We start from the raw sequence: 17,870 nt of genomic DNA, 5'->3' as shown, positions 1-17,870 counted from the left end.
TGAACTCTACTTTTTTGTGAGATATTGATACAGATATATTTTTCTGTCTAGTATAAAATAGAAGTTGCTGTTCAAATTGAGTTAAGTGAGTGAGAAGCCTCTGCAGTGATTACTGATAACTATATGTCTATTCTGTGCCATGAAAGCGCCAAAAGACAAGTTATTCAACCAGACTGTGAAAAATGAGCAATAGGGGTGGGAAATCAATAATATACAGTATATAAAGAGATTGGTCTGTAATGAAAACTGCAGAGAAGTCCGCACACATCTCCAATAAAACAAACCAACTTTCATGTATTTTACTTATTTTACTTTTCTGTAGTATCACATCTGTAACATAATCTACTGAAATGTCCATCAAAACTATTCAAAGCTATTAATGTGACTTTGGCAGGTGTGTGAAAACATGTCAAATCAATGTCTGAATCATAGAATACTGTTGTTCAAGTGTTATTTTTCAGATTTTGCAGAAACATCAGTGCTGTTGTTGTGTTTGTTGTCCACAACTGGCTGTGTGTCACAATCTCTCCTTGCATTATTCAACATAAGTGCATGAAAAATTAAAACGTGTGGGAAATGAATGATATTCAGTCAGAAGTAATGGTGTGCACATAGAAAATCATCCGCATTCATCTGTACACTCATCAATCAATTTAAACAGACAGTGTTCACAGACATCTCCTGCTATTCTTTGCAGGTAAGGGAGCCCAAACAAATGATTAGCGTTTTAACTTTGTTAACACTACAAATTAGGTATTATTTCTTGATTTCTGTTTCTCTCTTTTTTTTTTTCTTTCAAAAACAACACTAACCATACCAAATATGTTAGACTTATTTGTATTTTTGTCTATGTTAAATTGACCAATTATGAGAAGTGTCGTGTCATGGGTCAAAAATGGCAGCATACTTTCCTATGAAAAAATGAAGAAAAGTCCATTTAATTTCCAAAAATTACTATTTCTTTGGTCAATTACATAACATGACTTAACACTATGAACAAGTGTCATCTCACCGAACATACACTGAGAGTCCTCTCTATGGATACACCATCGTCTAGTTGCATTTATGTAAACTGGCAGTTCTTTGTATGTTGCTGACCACATTGTTTTGTAGCTGAATCTTAGGCATAACCTTGCTGAATAAAACGTCTTGTTTGACAAAATATTGCAACCAGAAAAGTAAGAAGAAGAAGAAGAAAAATTATCAGACTTAATTCCCTGTCCCGGTGCATGTTGGACTCCGCCAGGGCTGCCCTTTGTCACCGGTTCTGTTCATTATTTTATGGACAGAATTTCTAGGCGCAGACAGGGGCCGGAGGGGGTTCGGTTCGGGAAACGGCAGATTTCGTCTCTGCTTTTTTGCGGATGATGTTGTCTTGTTGGCTTCCTCGAGCCAGGACCTTTAGCATGCACTTTATTGACTTTATACATGCGTTGGGAGTTGTGGCTTCCCTGTACCAATATGGCAGCTGTTCCCTAGAAATTGTGGGAATTGCTGTTGGATATGTGGACTCTATGTAGCCTGGGACATAATTTTTATTAATGTGCTAGACCAGCAATGTGCCATCAATTCACCTCACACTACACACATTATGTCTACATTTTATTTAGAGAGAAAAAAAAAAAAAAGTCCACTTGAGAAGAATTGCATTTTGTAAATGGAGTATCCACACTTACTTCACTGCCACTGTTAATCCAATATAAATGAGAAAAAAAACCAATTAAATTAATTGATCCTCGCTCAGTGAATAAATACTGGCATTGGGAATTTCATTCATTCATTCATTCATTCATTCATCTTCTGTACCGCCTATCCCTTTCGGGGTTGCGGTGGGGCTGGAGCCTATCCCAGCTGTCAACGGGCGAGAGGCAGGGTACACCCTGAACTGGTCGGCAGTCGATTGCAAGGCAACATATAGAGACAGACAACCATTCACACTCACACCTAAGGACAATTTAGAGTCACCGATTGACCTAATGAACATGTTTTTGGGAGGAAGCCGGAGTGCCCGGAGAGATCCCACACATGCACACATGCACGGGAAGAACATGCAAACTTCACACAGAAAGGTCCAACTCAGGGATCAAACCAGCTACCTTCTTGCTGTGAGGCACGCGCACTACCTGCTGCGCCACCGTGCCACCCATGCATTGGCTTCTAGCATGGGGCAGCAATTCTGAGTGGCTGGTATTTTATTTTTTTTGGTCATTATATGACTACTGAATTGTGTTGTGCCAATATGTTGTGACTTTGATTCAAGTGTAAGTGTGCAACTTGTTATCTGTTTTTGTAGATTGGATTGTTTTTTGGGATGGTGAAGCCGTTGAGTGGATACACTCTATACTTTTAACTGTGCATTCAGACCAAAAGAGGCAAAAGAGGCAAGGACGCCCGAGGCTGCACGAGAAACAGGACAGCTTCCAAAGCGGCAAAATATTTTAGCCGCTTTGGTCGCTCTTCACGTGACTGACGTCAAAGTTAAATCGCGCTAGTCATTTAAAGGAGCCGCAAAGCAGACTTCTTGACAGCGGCATAGTGCTGCTTGCTGTTGTTCACCTTCAGTTTAAAGCATGCCTAGTTGCATAGGAGGTTTTGTGTGTCATTAAATACAGAAAAAAAAAAATCTCAGAGCATGAACATAAATCAAAATCACCATCTAGTCACGAGCGGATTGACGTATTGAGGAGGAAGCAATTAACAAAGGGCATTATGATTTACCCACCACAACATCAAACTTTTACAACTTTGAAATATACTAAAATTCTGTGGCAAAGACGTACCCTGGGCATGCAAGCCTTTCTTGCTTCATCTGAATGAGATGACACATTGCACAACAAAGCATTTTATCAACTAACTGACATTTAAATAGAGCAAAAATATCTTGATGTGTGCAGTGAAAAGTGCTTTTTTTTTTTTTTTCAAGCGTGTTCTTCAGGTGTACAGGCAGGCAGCAGCACACATCACAGCGATGTCATCCAAATCCATGATGAGTCCATATGATTTTGACCATGCCGCCGTGTTAATGACCATGTTAATGATACAATAATAACAATTATGAGCGGGAGTTAATTTAATGTCATAACCGCCTCACCCCATTTTTCCCCGTTCTTCCAAAAAAGTAAAACGCTCTTTGGCCACAAGATTGTTATGTTTTCCGGCTCCGGGGTAATTTTCTTTAGGCCTATAGAACACACACACACACACACACACACACACACACACACACACACACACACACACACACACACACACACACGGGTGCAAATGCGCACTCCTTACGTCTCAGCTGCAGCATCTCTGTGCACAATTACGCATGTGGTGTTGTCTGCTTGTCTTTCGTTTGGTGTCATACAAGTTCGTCAAGTTCGTGTGTGTGTGTGTGTGTGTGTGTGTGTGTGTGTGTGTGGCCAAAGAGTGTTCCTTTTTTGGAAGAACGGGGAAAATGGGGTGAGGCCGTTAGCGAATTAAATTAACTCCCGCTCATAATTGTTATTATTGTATCATCAACATGGTCTGCGACGACTATAAATATGCGCGTTTAACCCTCAAAATCATATCGACTCATCATGGATTTGGATGACATCGCTGTGATGTGTGCTGTGCCCGCACACAAGTGATCAATTTCTCGGCATCCATGACGGAACTAGGAACCAAAGTTACATGCGTTGTTCTTTGGGGCCCGCTCGAGTGAAGGACACCTCTACTCTGATTGGTTGCCGCCAGTTGCCGCTGAACCGCGTCATAGCTAATTACCATAAAGTTAACCGAATTTAAACTTTTCATCTGGTGCCGTTTTGGACGCTTTAGCCGCTTTGGACGCTCTAGACGCGCGGCTGACGGCGGCTACGCTTTGGCCGCTCAGGACGCCGGGCTCTCATTGAAAATGTATTAACTTCCGGCGTCCTTGCCTCTTTTGGTCTGAACGCACAGTAAGAGGCACATTGTATTCTGTAGGTAGTATCATACGCTGTTATTTTATCCAATCCCAACCCCACTGGCCTCAGGTAAAGTAACTCCCACTGGGAGGAAATTGTGCTCATACCACCCATCTTCAGGCCAGTCAGGCTCAGGGTAATTCCATTAAATTTAAATAAATTTTATTTGTATAGTGCCAAATCACAACAGACATTGTCTCAGGACACTTTCCATATAGAGCTGGTACAGACCATACTCTTTATCTACAGAGACCCAACAATTCCCTCATGAGCAAGCACTTGGTGACAGTCGCGAGGAAAAAATTCCTTTTAACAGGCTGAACCCTTGAGCAGATCCAGGCTATGGATGAGCAGCCATCTGCCTTGACCAGTTGGATTAAAGAGAGAGACGGAGGGAACATTCTCATCCTACTCTGTAATTTAAGTGTTTATAGGAAATATAAGACACATGGTTTGCATAAACTTATTACCGATCTCTGATAAACACACTGTACACTACCTGCCCAGCACCAAGCAGCAGACAGACACGGTGAAAAATTAGCTGTTATCAGCAGGTTGACAGAAAGTGGTGTTGTTAAAGTTGTATAAAGCCATAAGTGTCTCCAGAGGGAGATGTGAAGTCTTTGACATGTCCTGTGGTGATGTCACTTGAGTCAGTGTTGGTTGGTGCTGAAGACTACAGGCGTGACAATAGAGAAAAAAGAGCAAAACAAAACTTGGACTTTGAGGTTAGAAATAGGTACCCTGACCTGGGCAGCTGTGGTTTAGGAGGTAGAGTGGTCGGCCACCTTTCAGAAGGTCGGTGGCTCGATCCCTGGCCAACTGAATCCCTGACTGAACTTTCAGAGGTTGCTTTGTGAGGGTTTGACAAAAAAGAAGAGTGTGTGGAATCATAATCTCTGGTTCTGCTGCATCAATTTTGATCCTTTTTTTTAAATGAAATGCCCATTGTGAGTGAAGTACTCTTTTTACATAAACATTGTGGATGTAATTGTTCTGCATTGCTGACTTCATTTTTTTTTCAGAGGAATATCAAATTAGTAAAACCCAAAACATCTCATCGAATTTGAAGAGATGAGTAAATAGAGCATTTAGCCATGAAAACAGGTTTATTATTAGTATTGCTTTATTTATTTTAAAATGATTTAATTCAATTGTTGTATCTGAGTGTACTGTTGCCTTGTTTCTCTGCAGGTATCCCAGCCCCCAGTAGCAACAGTCTGGACTCTCTTCAAGATGACAATCCTCCACACTGGCTGAAGTCCTTGCAGACGCTCACAGAAATGGATGTCCCATCCGGCTCTGCCTCACAAAATGGTCCCTTTGGGATCCAGCCACCACCCCATAGAGCTGGTTGGACACACTACCCGAATCCCACCAACCAGTTCCACTCCCCGCCACCAGGCTTCCAGACAGCCTTTAGAGCCACAACACAGACCCAGACAGACCTGCTACAGAGCGCCACAGTCGACCGTCACTAGGGACTGTCAGTACACACACAAACACACATCACCACATCAACAGATACAGAGTGCAAAAGTATTAACAACTAATAAGATAATACAATGTTTTAATTTCTTCCTCCTGCAGATCTTCTGAGCTCTTGTGTTTCTTGTCTTGGTTTCTGATGGTTGGTCTAGGCAAGCTACCCCTGCCACACCTCCTGGCACTGTCTGAATGCATCATATCAACAAATTACTGTTCAGTGAGTGTGTTTTGGAATTGCTTTGGAATAAAAACAGATAGTCCTTCATGACAGGAAGTGTTTCCCCGAACCCGTGAGGGAAGTAATTTGGAGACAACATGCTGCATCTGAGAATCAGACCCTTGAGTCTTTGATCAGGCAGAAATTGAACTTTGAGTGTGGTTTTGGTATGCTAGGGAGAAATGAGCAGCACAGCTATAAGTATATTGATGACAAAAATTTTGAGAGAGTACAAAACAATTTTGACAGCTGCTAGTCCATAACTCAATCGCACAGGCACAGGCTTGTAAGAGCACAATTAGATTTGTGCGTCAGGGAGGACAGAATTGTGAGACAGAAATCTAACTGTTGATCGGGGCTGGTCAGGAGGTAAAGCAGGTTGACCACTAATGGTAAGGTTTGTGGTTTAATCCTGGGCTCTTCCAGTCTGCAGGTTCGAGTGTCCTTGAGCAAGATACTGAGCCCGAAATTGCTCCTGTTGGTTGTACCATCCATGTGTGAATAGGTGAATGTGACACGTGTTAAGTCCTTTGAGAGGTCGATAGAAATGTAAATGCAGTCTATTCATCTGAGCATGCAAAGAGGAATTGTGTAACAACATTTGTACAGCAATGAGGATTCTCAAGCTCACAATGACCAAAACTGTTGGTGGTCACTTTTGGCTCATCTGCAATCTCTAATTGAGAGCAGAACATCACCTGTTCAAGTTAGCCTTGAAGTGAAGGGTTGTCCTGTCAGACCCCTCTTCTACAGTGGTCTTGTTTAACCACCAGATGGAGACAAAGGGCAGTATTTGGTGTCTGTACTATCTTAAAAATCTAAATGCGTTGACACGTAGCAACTAAGATCACATTCAATTAGTTGGCAAAGGAGCTAGTTTTTAAGCCACTGTGGCAGAGTAATTTTGAGCATCAAAATAATGTTAAAATAGTTAGCTGTTTATCACTGTGGCAATGTTAGCTTTATGTTAACTTCAATTTCTAACCAAGTGAAGCAGAACCAGAAAAAGGGTTTTCTTATTTTTGTCATCTTCTGTTTTTATGAATAATTTTAACAGAGTAAATGATTACAACCACGACAAAACAAACATTTCTGAATGAGGCTCATTGTCACTTCTGAGCAGAATGCTGCCCTTAGAAATGTGGGATTCAAAAAACTAATGGTTCAAAAAATGAAAATAAAAGTTTTCAGAATTTTCTCATGAATCCATGCCCGCAGTCTCAATTGTTGACTTGCAGACTGATGAGAGCACCAAGGATTTGTTTTTTGCTCTTTCAAATCTTTTGTCGTCAGTGTACTTCCACACAGAGCAAACAGATCTTATAAAAGCAGAGAAACATACTTCTCTCTAGAAATATGCACTTTCTTGATCCCTTGATGGAAGTTAAACCTAAGTGTGCATGTGGGCAATACAGCCCGAGACTCATCAAAGGGTTCTGAGAACGCCTGCAAATCCAGAAGCACAAGACTTTTTGCTCATGCTTGTGTCATGCAAAACAAAAAAAGTGACACATTTTAGAGTACAGTGCAGTGAAATTATGTTGCACAAAGCCTTTGCTTCTGATAAGTTTGGGCAAATTTTGGGCCTTAATGGCCGGTCAGACCAAAAAATGGCACAGAAAAATTAATCATGAGACATGAGGAAACAACAACGCAGAGTTCTTATGTTGTCTTCACCCCTTGTTTTTATGTACTGCATACTTTGGGCAGACAGGATTTGGTTACTGTTTGAATGAAGTTGTGCACCTGTTGTAGCAGAGTTTTATATTTGACCAATCTGCACACTCTACTCCAGTCGTTCTCTGGCCTTTAGAAAGTACTACCACCAGAGCAGGGACCTTTTTTGGCAGTAGAAACTATGGCAGAGGAGTTAGATTTAGTCCCCTGTTACTCTGTGTGAAACAGAGGTCAAGTGCCCGCATGTTCCTAAAATGAAATTATATTTAATTGGAAATATGTTTTAAATTCTGGTGTGAGCGAGCCCTTAGTTGTGGAACTCCACCAATTTGACACTTCAAAGTGTGTTCAGCTTTGCTTTATTTTTGATGGGAAGAGATGCAATACTTGTATTCACAGGGAAGCAGTCTCCCCTACAGGACAGGCTACACTTTAGAAAGGATGCACACACAGTTCAGTTTCTACCACGATGGTGGTCTGCATACATGGATGTTTTCACATCTGTTGGCATGTATGGTCCACACGCCCTCACGTTTTGGGCTGCACACAGATGGTCCCTCACCGACACGCCCGTGCAAACAGCACAATAATTTGTGCTAAGGGATGCAATGCTTTTCATGGAGAAGTAAATGCATTTGGATCTGTGCCATAGACTGAGAGTCTTGCAAGTCAGAAGTGTGCATGTGTGGACCTCTTTCAAGCTGCTTAGTCAATATTCCCCTTGTGCCCCAGGAGATCTGTTGGCCAAACCTCTGTATCAGAGGGTTGAAGGTAGACAGAAAGTGGGAGGATGTGAAGTATCTCAGCTCAGATCAGGTTTAGTGCAGTCAGTGCCACTGTGTGGCGCTCACTGTCAGCTGTCTTCAGAGACCTCGCCCATTGTCCCAGATTTATATGACGGCTTAAAACCTCAAATACATGAGTGATGATGACATGCAGGGTTGTCTCTGTTGTTCTGTGGTCCTGTGATATGTACTTACTCAGACAGGAAAGCGCTTAGTTCAGTCTTCATTTGTTGAATGTTTCTCATGTCAGTTTTTAAGCTATTTAAATCAATGTAGAGTTCTGTTTAGAACATCTGAGAAGAGTATTTGTAAACATTAAACAATCTCACAGGACTCCATTTACCATGTCCTACTCATTTCAGAAGATCAGTTGACTCTTGAGGCGCTGTGTGCTGGGATAGTAGAGCTTCAGACCAACTCAAACCATCAGTAACATGAGGTGTACATCATATACCCCTGATCGTCCAAAAGCTTCAATTTTTAACGGTCCTAAATTGTATTTTTTTTCATAAGGTCCTGACAGCCTTCGTAATTCAACAGTATTGTTGAGGATTAGGACACTGATGCAGTCTAACATGTTGTCACAATGTTCAAACATGTCTAAAATGAAGAGCTGAGGGGGAACCCATCTCTCTGCATCTGGAACATAAACAAACTATCAAATAAAAGAGAAAATATCAAGTGTGCTGTGTTTGCTCCTTATTTCTCCTCCTTCTCTGCCATCAGTTGAAGCTTTAGGTAACACAGATTTCTCTTTCCTGTGATAAAGTTAAACCAAGTCAGCAAACCAGTCCATGGAGACAAAGCATTCATACACTGTTTTTGAGCTCATGTGTCTCATATTCCCTGTCAGATGCTCTCACGGTTTCCACTGAGGCTTCTGCGTGTAACACCAGCCACATATGTCGCAGCCTTGGAAGGACAGGACTCAAATACTATCAGTGTGTGCCAGTTGCAATTATCTTGCTGAGGAAGCAGCAGTTTGCAAATAACGTCAAGAGCAAATTAAGGGCTTATAGTATGCCTGGCAATGCTTACATTTACTCATGACACTGTTACACTTTCAACAGTTTCTTTTTTTTGTAATTGGCCAAGCAAGCCGACAGCATTAAGCAGAGTTTAGAGAGGATATTTCAATTCATTAGGCAGGCTCTGTTACTGACACACTAATTGGCGTGTAGACATTTGTTTGTTTTGTTAGTTGATTGAAGATCTTTATTCATATCACAGGCCATCTGAAGGCAAACATCCACATCTCTGCCCATGCTGATGAAGGGAAACTTGCCTTGTTGCCATGGAAAATCATTCTTGATGATTTTTTTTTTGTTTGCCTTGAAGAGCTTGTGCATTCTTGGTGAAAAAATGTTGATTTACAGTCCTTTGGTCTAAACCTCTGAGTATCCTTTAAATATCCTGTTCACTTTGTCACTTCACACATTCTGTTCACCAGCATGCACAACAACCAACAGCATTAGTAAACACACCAACAAGATTTATTTTGTTGTGATTTTACATTCCACACTTGAACATTTCCTTTTTTTTTCTCCTATTTTATGTTTACTCAATAGACACATTACTGATGTTAAAGGTTGATAGATCAGTTTTGTTTTCAACATCTGTCCACAATGGAAGTTGCAGTATCTCCGTCCTGAAGCATCTTCAGCTCTCGTCTTCGTTTCTTCATCAGTTAGCTCAGAAATGATGAGGCTGTCACTTAGCTCTGACGAAGCTGTTGGTCTGATGAGTTGTGAAGCTGGAAATGAGTCCTGCTCTTTGGGTGAGTCATGGTTCAATCTCATGGTTCAGTCAGTCTCCACTATGTCTGAAAATGTCCATATTCGGACATACAGCCAGTCCTTGCCCGTGTGCTTCCCTGCTAACTCAGCTTTTAGTAGTTCTGATTTTGAATTTGATTACATGTTTTACAGAACAATCTTTACATTTGACTGTGAACAAGGTAATGTTGCTGATTTGTTCAAAAGGTTTAAAATCCATCCTTTTTTTGACCCCTGACGGGTAGTATGGTGACAGGGGGGGACGAAAGGAATCCAAAGCTGAAGAATATGGAATCGTCACGCTTCCCTACCCAAACCCAGTGTGTCCCTGCAAAGTATCAGGTTTCCAGTCAGGTTTGAGCTTTACTGTTGCGTAAAGCTCCAGCCTTCGGTTATGTTCAAACATGATTTATGATGTCTGTCACTCTCACTGTGCCAATAGTCTGTGTCTCATGTAGCTGTATGGTCCAGCCTGGAGAGCTAATGTATGGAGCCCAGTGTTAAGTGTTCAGTATCAAATAAGTAATTATGAAATAGTCATATTAATAAAACCAGGAAAAATATATGATTGCAACAATAATTTAAGAAATATTTAAACTGGACTCAGATTCCCTGTATGCGCACACATACTTGGCCAGTCAGTCAGATTCTGATTCTGAAAACTAATCATTTTAAGGAAATGTTACGTCGTTATTCAACTTCATAATAGTTAATAATATGGTTTTACAGGACTTCATTTTTTATTTTTATCATTAAATTTGTAATGAACAAGTCTCATTTAGAAAAATGCCAAAATGAAGTGCAAATCGACTTTTGGAATATCTAATGCTGTAATTCATCTAAAGGACCGTGTAAAGATTATAATCTAAAGAATTAAAATTGATCAGTACAGCTTAGTTCAGCTGCTCCAGCGATAAACTTCAATGTTGGGAGTAAAAAAATCGAAATCCACAAACATCTGCTCCATGAAATAATTTTCACTACCTCACATCAATTAGTTCCTCTTGCTCCACCTGAATCCCTTTAACAACAGACAATTTGACACTTTCGTATCCAGAGTCTGGAGGTCTGATAAAAGCAGTACATTATAATGATTTTCAATCAAGTTGGGTCTTAAACATGTGGGTGTTTAAGTCAATAACTCCTCTCGTGCGGCTTATGCCCTGGACTCCTCATATTGCTATTGTGTGTGTGTGTGTGTGTGTGTGTGTAAGAGGTAAAGTAATTTCATGCTCAATTGTAATAACAGTGTGAGTCTAAGGGAACATCTTTTATTGAGACAGTATGCTGTTATTGCAAAGAAAACTGCCCTCATTAAACGTGAATAGTTAAGGTGACCCGTGGCTTGTATGGACTGCATTAATAAATGAACTGTAACATAGAGGTACACTGGAAATGTATTTTGGAATTAACAACCAGCCATGGTTGCTGATCATTTGGCCTGTTATGTGGAGGCAGCATTTTAATTATTTTATTTTCTTGAGATTCTTTGGTGCTCATCTGTATTTTTCTAGCCCATTATTGAGATAATGGTTGCATTATCTCATTATCTAAGGAAAGGCCTTTTAAACAGTTATTTATGATGAGGACTTCATTATATCATTACTGTATGTAAGATGATCTTATTATAATATTATGTGTTGGCCTCCCTACGCAGTTAATGATCTGTCACTTATGCTCTGGTCTCGTCTGAGAAGCCTCTTTGAAGGCTCAGGGGAACAACTCCAGGATGAAACAGACTTGGATGAAACACGATTATCCCAAGATAATGAAAAATTCAAGATCTGATCATCAGAAAATCATGTTTGATATCTACAGATAACATTAGAATTACATTATCATAAAAACACATCATATTTCATTACCCTGCTGTAAGGGTTTAGCTGGGTACACAAGGGTGAGTGGTTGTCAGTGAATCCTTCGGAGGTACAACCACTAACTGAAGCTGTGACAACGATGTTGAGCCACGTAACAACTTTTGCCTGAAACACTTCTCTATTCTCATTCCCTCTAGAGTTTTCTTTAGACCCCATAAAGACTGTGTCACTTTAAAATCAATTTGGAGACAACCCTAATTTATCTTTTGTCTATGACATTAGTGATCTAATTTACAACTACGCAATTTCTACCTTTATCCTGCCTCTGAAATATTTGTGCATTATGTGCACACAGTCAATTCTATGAGCCACCATTGCTCATGGAGATGTAGATTGATATGTATAACATGGAATGTAACTGCAACCCATGAAGGTCACCAAAATGTGTTGCATGAGAGCAGATAATAGATCATTGAGTTACTGTCATTGAAGGTTAATTCTGGTTTATTACAACTTGGGTCTTATCTTTTTTAGGTTTTGGCATCATTTGATGATTCAGTTCTACTCAAGTTAATTTCTGAGATCCAGGAACACAGTGACAACCATACAACAAAGTCCAACAAGTCAAAAACAGAGAATTAACAGTCAGATGATGCAAACAAGCCAGTAGTTAATGCAGATATTCAAAACCAGTGTCAGGCCATGCAGTGTTGGCTACTGGACCATAAGATGTTATCTGACAAGAACACACAAATCTACAGTTGTACTGCATAACACTAAGAGTTTAATTTTGATGTATTGATTTTATTGATTTTTGTTTGACAGATGCAGAGCATATTCTAAACTAGCTGTGAATGTGGCAGAGTGAGCCAAAAGTCAATATTTCATCTGTAGTCTGTGGAGTGCATCATATTTTACTTTATTTTTGTTTTCATTTGGTTTTCAGTTCTGATGAAGCATACTGGCAGCTTAAACAATGTTTACCGGACTGAATCTTGGCAGAAAATGATTTATCTCACTTTAGATTAAAGTGTCTGACAGTACTTGCTTGACACAGAAAACGTAGGTAAACCTAAGTTAACTACACCTCCCACAACCCACTCATCCTCAAGACTGATGCTGACTTGCTTGCCAGTACCCAGATCCAAAAGTATTGACACTCCCTGATCTAACTGGGTAAGGGCTTATTAAACAAGACCCAAGTAGTAATTAACTGGAATTGTTCTTTAACAAATCCAAGTTCAGGTTTTGTTTTTGGATTGGCTATACAGTGGTTTTCAATAGATGGTTCCAATGGAGGCTCATGTTGACTGTAGTCCCACTGACTTTCAATGTCTGCTTTTTGAATTGAATTATTGGAGTTCAAAGCTCAGTTCTGGATGACTGGATGTCCATATCTGTGCCTTCTCTCATGACCTACACAACTAACTGCTGTATTTGGTCCTGCTAAGAGTTCGAATGGCCTATTTATTGCATTATGATCATCTTCCCTAAGGTGCATAGAAGTATTCAAGCCCATGAAGTGTGTACTTTGATTTCTGACTCATGATTGGTTGTAGAGGCCTTGAGGAGCTTTTCTTCTTTAGTCTAGACATCTTTTCACTGTGGCACTTTTTTAACTTTGTGCTTTGATACTGTACTGTTTGCAAAGAAAGCCCTGCCACATCTTGACTGTTGGTGAAAGAAAATAACAGGATGAAAACCTGTGCTGTGAGAAACAGCAGATCTTCACAGATTCCCGGGAAGAAAAGCACGTGCTCATCAAATGCAGTAATTTAAGCCTTCTATAGTTGCTCAGGGCAGCAGAGCACAAAGTTGAACATGCCACCCCCTTTAAAACGACTCTTTTTTATCTGTCATGTCTGCTGGGGATCTCCAGAAAAGATGACAAGTTAGAAGTCAGTTGGGTTAAACAGGATATTACATCTCTCCATTATGTCTTTCTGTTCATCAAAGCTCCTGCCTTTATACATCCCTAAGGCAGGGCTCCACTTTGTCATTATGATAACTTTGTACAACTTTTTTTCTGCAGAGACTGCAATACTTCCCCACACATACACACACTCATACACACACATCTACCTCTATGACTAGAATGGAAAAAATCAAACAAACACGACACATTTGCTCTGAAAGTACGCTCAGACAACAGTTCGTTCACAACATGATGGGTTCAGTAAAAAGGAAGATACACTTTGAATAAAAGAGGAATGCATGTATAAAATGCTAAATGGCATATGGGATCATCAGACAGAATGGAATGCACCTACACGAGAATGAAAATGGTACAACATGACGGTTCCTGGTTGTCTCTTCTCTGGAATATTCTGTACAACAATATACAACGGTGAAGGTCCAGGATCTCCTTTCTGCCCACATATCCCAAGTAACTGGAGGGACCTCAGAACACTGAAAGTTAACAGATGGCCGCTAAACATGGTCCCAGGCCAGTAAGTCACGTGGTTTCATGTGTGGTCCATTCCCTTGTGAATTATCCCACAGCAGGCTCCAAGAGGCCAACTCCATGAGAAACTTCCATAAGATCTTTGCTTGATCTTAATAATCTCTTTCCCTCCAATACCATTGATTCAGTGAGTTCTCCACAATCACAGTAGACCAGTTAATAGAAGCAGTTTCCATGTTGAGTTCCCCCTCTTTTGCTATAACCATTCACTATCCAAAATTTTGTCTTTCAGTGTCTTCCTGAATTTCCTTTTCAACCGTTCAAGGTCACAGTCCATTTCAGCGTCTGGCCCACAACAACAAAACAAGCACAACTTCAAATTTTTGATAATATTCTTTAGTTCTTCAGGTTTTTTCTGTTATTTTCAAGATAGCAGATCATCATGACACCCATTTTTAAACGCACACACAAATAAAAAAAAATCTGTAACCAGAAGAGACTGGAGATGAGTAGACAGATGAAGACATGGAACAGTTTTTCTGTTTGTTTGTTGTCAATCTGTGGGTTCAGTTGGTCTTCTCATGGCTGCCAGCTTTAGCAGACGGTGCCATTCTCCTGTCTGGACTTGGGGCAGGTGGATCGGGGTATCGGCTGAACAGAGGGGGCCAGGGTGCAGAAGAAGCCAGCGATGAGGGTGAGGCCGAGGCCTCCCCAGGCGCAGAACATGGACCAGCCATAGCCGTGGCCAATGTCATCAGGCAGGCCGTACAGGTACCGCGGGTAACGGGAAAGCTCAAAGTTGATGCCGGCAACGCAGGTGCAGAGGGAGATAATGCAGAAGGTTCCTGAAATGATAGAAGAAGGCCAGTAAGATAAAAAATACATCAGATCTTTGCTACAGTGAAAGCCACCAAACCCCAAATCCGAACATGTGACAACCACGGCATCTACCAGTGAAAAGCAGGTACTGAAATTACCATCTGCTTTTTAACTGGTCTTTGGTGCCAAGTCATATGGTACCAATATCTTACCCTGTCTGCAAAAAAACAAACCGATCGCGCTTTCAGACTCTCCTTGAAGGAATTCATGATGTTGCACCTGGCTGTTCACATGACGGGACAGAAGTAGTCATGTAAAAAATCAAAAAATGAACTTGAGGGAGAAGTTCAAACGCAGCCTATTGTCTCAGCTACACACACCTGACCAATCAGTGTGTAAAGTGAGCATGCTTGTTGGATTTGCAAAGTTACAAAAAGCGACCTTTTTTTGTTGGCAGTGACCACTTACAGATGCATGAACTGTAAACAGTTCCTCATTATATTGGTAAAATATGTAATCCTAATGGCATTACATTCCCTACATTACAGAACTTTTCCAGCTCAGTGTGTGATTGTTCGTACTGATGATTCAACCATTAAAGTTTCAAGGCCATCAAGTGTTGGAAATGCTTAAGTAGACCATCACCGGATACTGCCCCTGCATTCAATGAAAAGGACTATTACGTCCAAAGCCCTGGCTGCCTGATATAACCCAACCTCATTACTCTACTGCGTCTGCATTGTATTGCAGTCCATCATTGGTGGACAAATTGTCTTTCTGCTTGTTCTCTGCTGAATCTTTTCCTGGATGATCTTTGAATGCAATGGCATTTCTATCATCTATTGGCAAAGCCCACCAGACCACAAGGAACATATACCACCAAATCACTGACACCATTCTTTAATATTTAGCAATATTTAAAAAAAAAAAAATCTGTTTGCTGTATCTCATCTGAATGCTTCCTTTATTTTAGACTAGGTTTAGTAGCTGCAGTTGGAGATGCAGCCTCTGAATTTGGCCTCATTTTGGGAGCTCTTTGACCCTGTGGGCTGCTCTGCTGTGATTTGGCCACTGCAGACTGACCCAGCCTATTTCTTATGCCTTTATTGCCAAGCGATATAATTGACTTTTTAATTGCCTGTTCATTATACAACTGTAGGGCACAGCACTAATCCAAGACCCATCATAATTGAGTGTGCAGTTGCCTCCTGCCAAGCCAGAGCTGAGCAGCACACAGCATATCAGTGTGTGTGTGTCTGTGTCACTTACTACTGACTGTTCACTGCCAGAAAGTGGGACACTCAGAGTTGTGTGTGTGTGTGCTTGGGGGATGCAGGGTCTGGATATGCACACTCATGTTCAAATGGATAGCTTAGCAAAACAGCTGGCCTGGCTCTGTCAAAAATGCACTGACCAACACCTTTAAAGCTCACTGATCTGTTACCTCAGAGGTGGAGCTGCCGACCATGAACCATAAAACCCTTGGTTTGGATCCAGCCAGGGACCTTTGTTGAATCTCTATCTCTCTCATTTCCTGACATCACTCTACTATTGCTATCTATTAAATGTGTTATGAAAATAAACAGAAAAAGAACAATTAACATGTAGTCTGGACAGTTATTGACTGTGCACAGCTTCCTGAAGTCTTGTCACTCCATTACGATTGTCAGGTTTGGTACCTCATGCCTGTAAAGAGATCGAAACCTGTGCTTGTCGACTGTGTCTAGCAACCATACTAAGGCCAGAGATGCTGTGATGAATGGATAAACTGTTATTTGTCAATAAACACCACACCTAAAACTACAAACCATTTTTAGATTTCTGTTTGTGTATAGAGTAAATAAATCAGATACAACGTGCTCATCGGTGAGCTTCAGAGCTGCTGGTAGGTTTATTGTTTAACTGTGATGAGAGTCACTCTGCTTCCAGTCTTTTTGCTAAATTTGGCTAACCATGTCCTGACTCCTGCTCTGCACTTCACACACAGACATGAGATTAATATCAGTCTTCTCACCTCACTCTCAGAAACGAAGCAGAAAATACATTGAACTATTCCTTTTTCCTTATTCCAGTTTTAACTGAAAACTGTTGAATTTTTTTTCTACCATGGCTTGAGATGATTATACCACAAATCTTGCAACAGAAATGTGTCCATGTGTAAAGAAATAAAAGGCTGATTTACAGAAGCCCATTATCACCAGGGAAATGACTGAATAAATCCAAAGTAACTGTGGGAATGATAAAAATGTATGTTTCTTCTGAATCTTCTTACTTTGTCTGTTACAGTATTAGGATGACTAATACTAAAATCAGATTTCATTGAGTGAGACTCACCTCCCATGAGGAAGAGGAGGCCGGCCACATATTGCATGAGGCCTCTGTCCCAGCAGCAGCCGAGCACGCCAATGATCCAACCGAACAGGATGATGGCTACCGCCATGCCCATGAAACCTGCCGTCATTCGCCGCAAGTCTGAGAAAACACAAAAGGAGAGAGGTTAACATCACCAAAGCAAATTAACACTGACCTGAGCAGGATATCATAGCTGTGAAGAGAGAAAGCATGACCCACACATGTTCATTCTCCTCTCAGATCTCATCTTTCAAACATGATAACTAGGTGCTGCCTTCAGTTTTGGGTTGTTAATCAGCCCTGCTGAAATACACATGGTTATACTTCCTGTCAGGAAAAATACAGTACAACAGGGTAACACTTCCAGTCCAGAAAGACTACCAGTGTCACAGACACACTGGCCTAGTTCTAATGAAAACTGTATAGACGATGCATTTTAAAAACTCCCACACCCTAAATCCAACTGACACCAAACCAGCTGCACACATCCTTCACACACATGTGCACACATGTCCTTAAAAGTCAGAAAGAATCTGTTGTGATGTTTAACTAAATCACAGTTGTTAAGGGCCTAAATCCTACAGTGTAGCATCTAGCAGTG

At 40.8% G+C, this 17,870-nt stretch overlaps 2 protein-coding genes across 3 annotated transcripts in view; one reads left to right on the top strand and one right to left on the bottom strand.

The window, feature by feature from the left end:
* Window positions 1-8,783, top strand: part of cnot4b (CCR4-NOT transcription complex, subunit 4b) — a 45,178-nt gene extending 36,395 nt beyond the window's left edge. For both annotated transcript variants that reach the window (XM_076722124.1, XM_076722123.1), the window contains one exon: window positions 5,130-8,783. In XM_076722124.1, coding sequence (XP_076578239.1) covers window positions 5,130-5,416 — 287 coding nt within the window. In that variant the 3' untranslated portion in view covers window positions 5,417-8,783. The remainder of the gene's footprint in view (window positions 1-5,129) is intronic.
* A 794-nt stretch (window positions 8,784-9,577) lies between these two features.
* The window catches only part of tmem178bb (transmembrane protein 178Bb), a 122,695-nt gene continuing 114,402 nt past the window's right edge, over window positions 9,578-17,870 (bottom strand). The window contains exons 4-5 of the mRNA XM_076722039.1: window positions 17,252-17,389; window positions 9,578-14,943 (exon numbers count right to left, since the gene is read on the bottom strand). Coding sequence (XP_076578154.1) covers window positions 14,693-14,943; window positions 17,252-17,389 — 389 coding nt within the window. The 3' untranslated portion in view covers window positions 9,578-14,692. The remainder of the gene's footprint in view (window positions 14,944-17,251; window positions 17,390-17,870) is intronic.

Source organism: Chaetodon auriga, chromosome 22, assembly GCF_051107435.1.
Source record: "Chaetodon auriga isolate fChaAug3 chromosome 22, fChaAug3.hap1, whole genome shotgun sequence".
Lineage (NCBI taxonomy): Eukaryota > Metazoa > Chordata > Actinopteri > Chaetodontiformes > Chaetodontidae > Chaetodon > Chaetodon auriga.
This window is presented reverse-complemented; position numbering and strand designations above follow the sequence as displayed.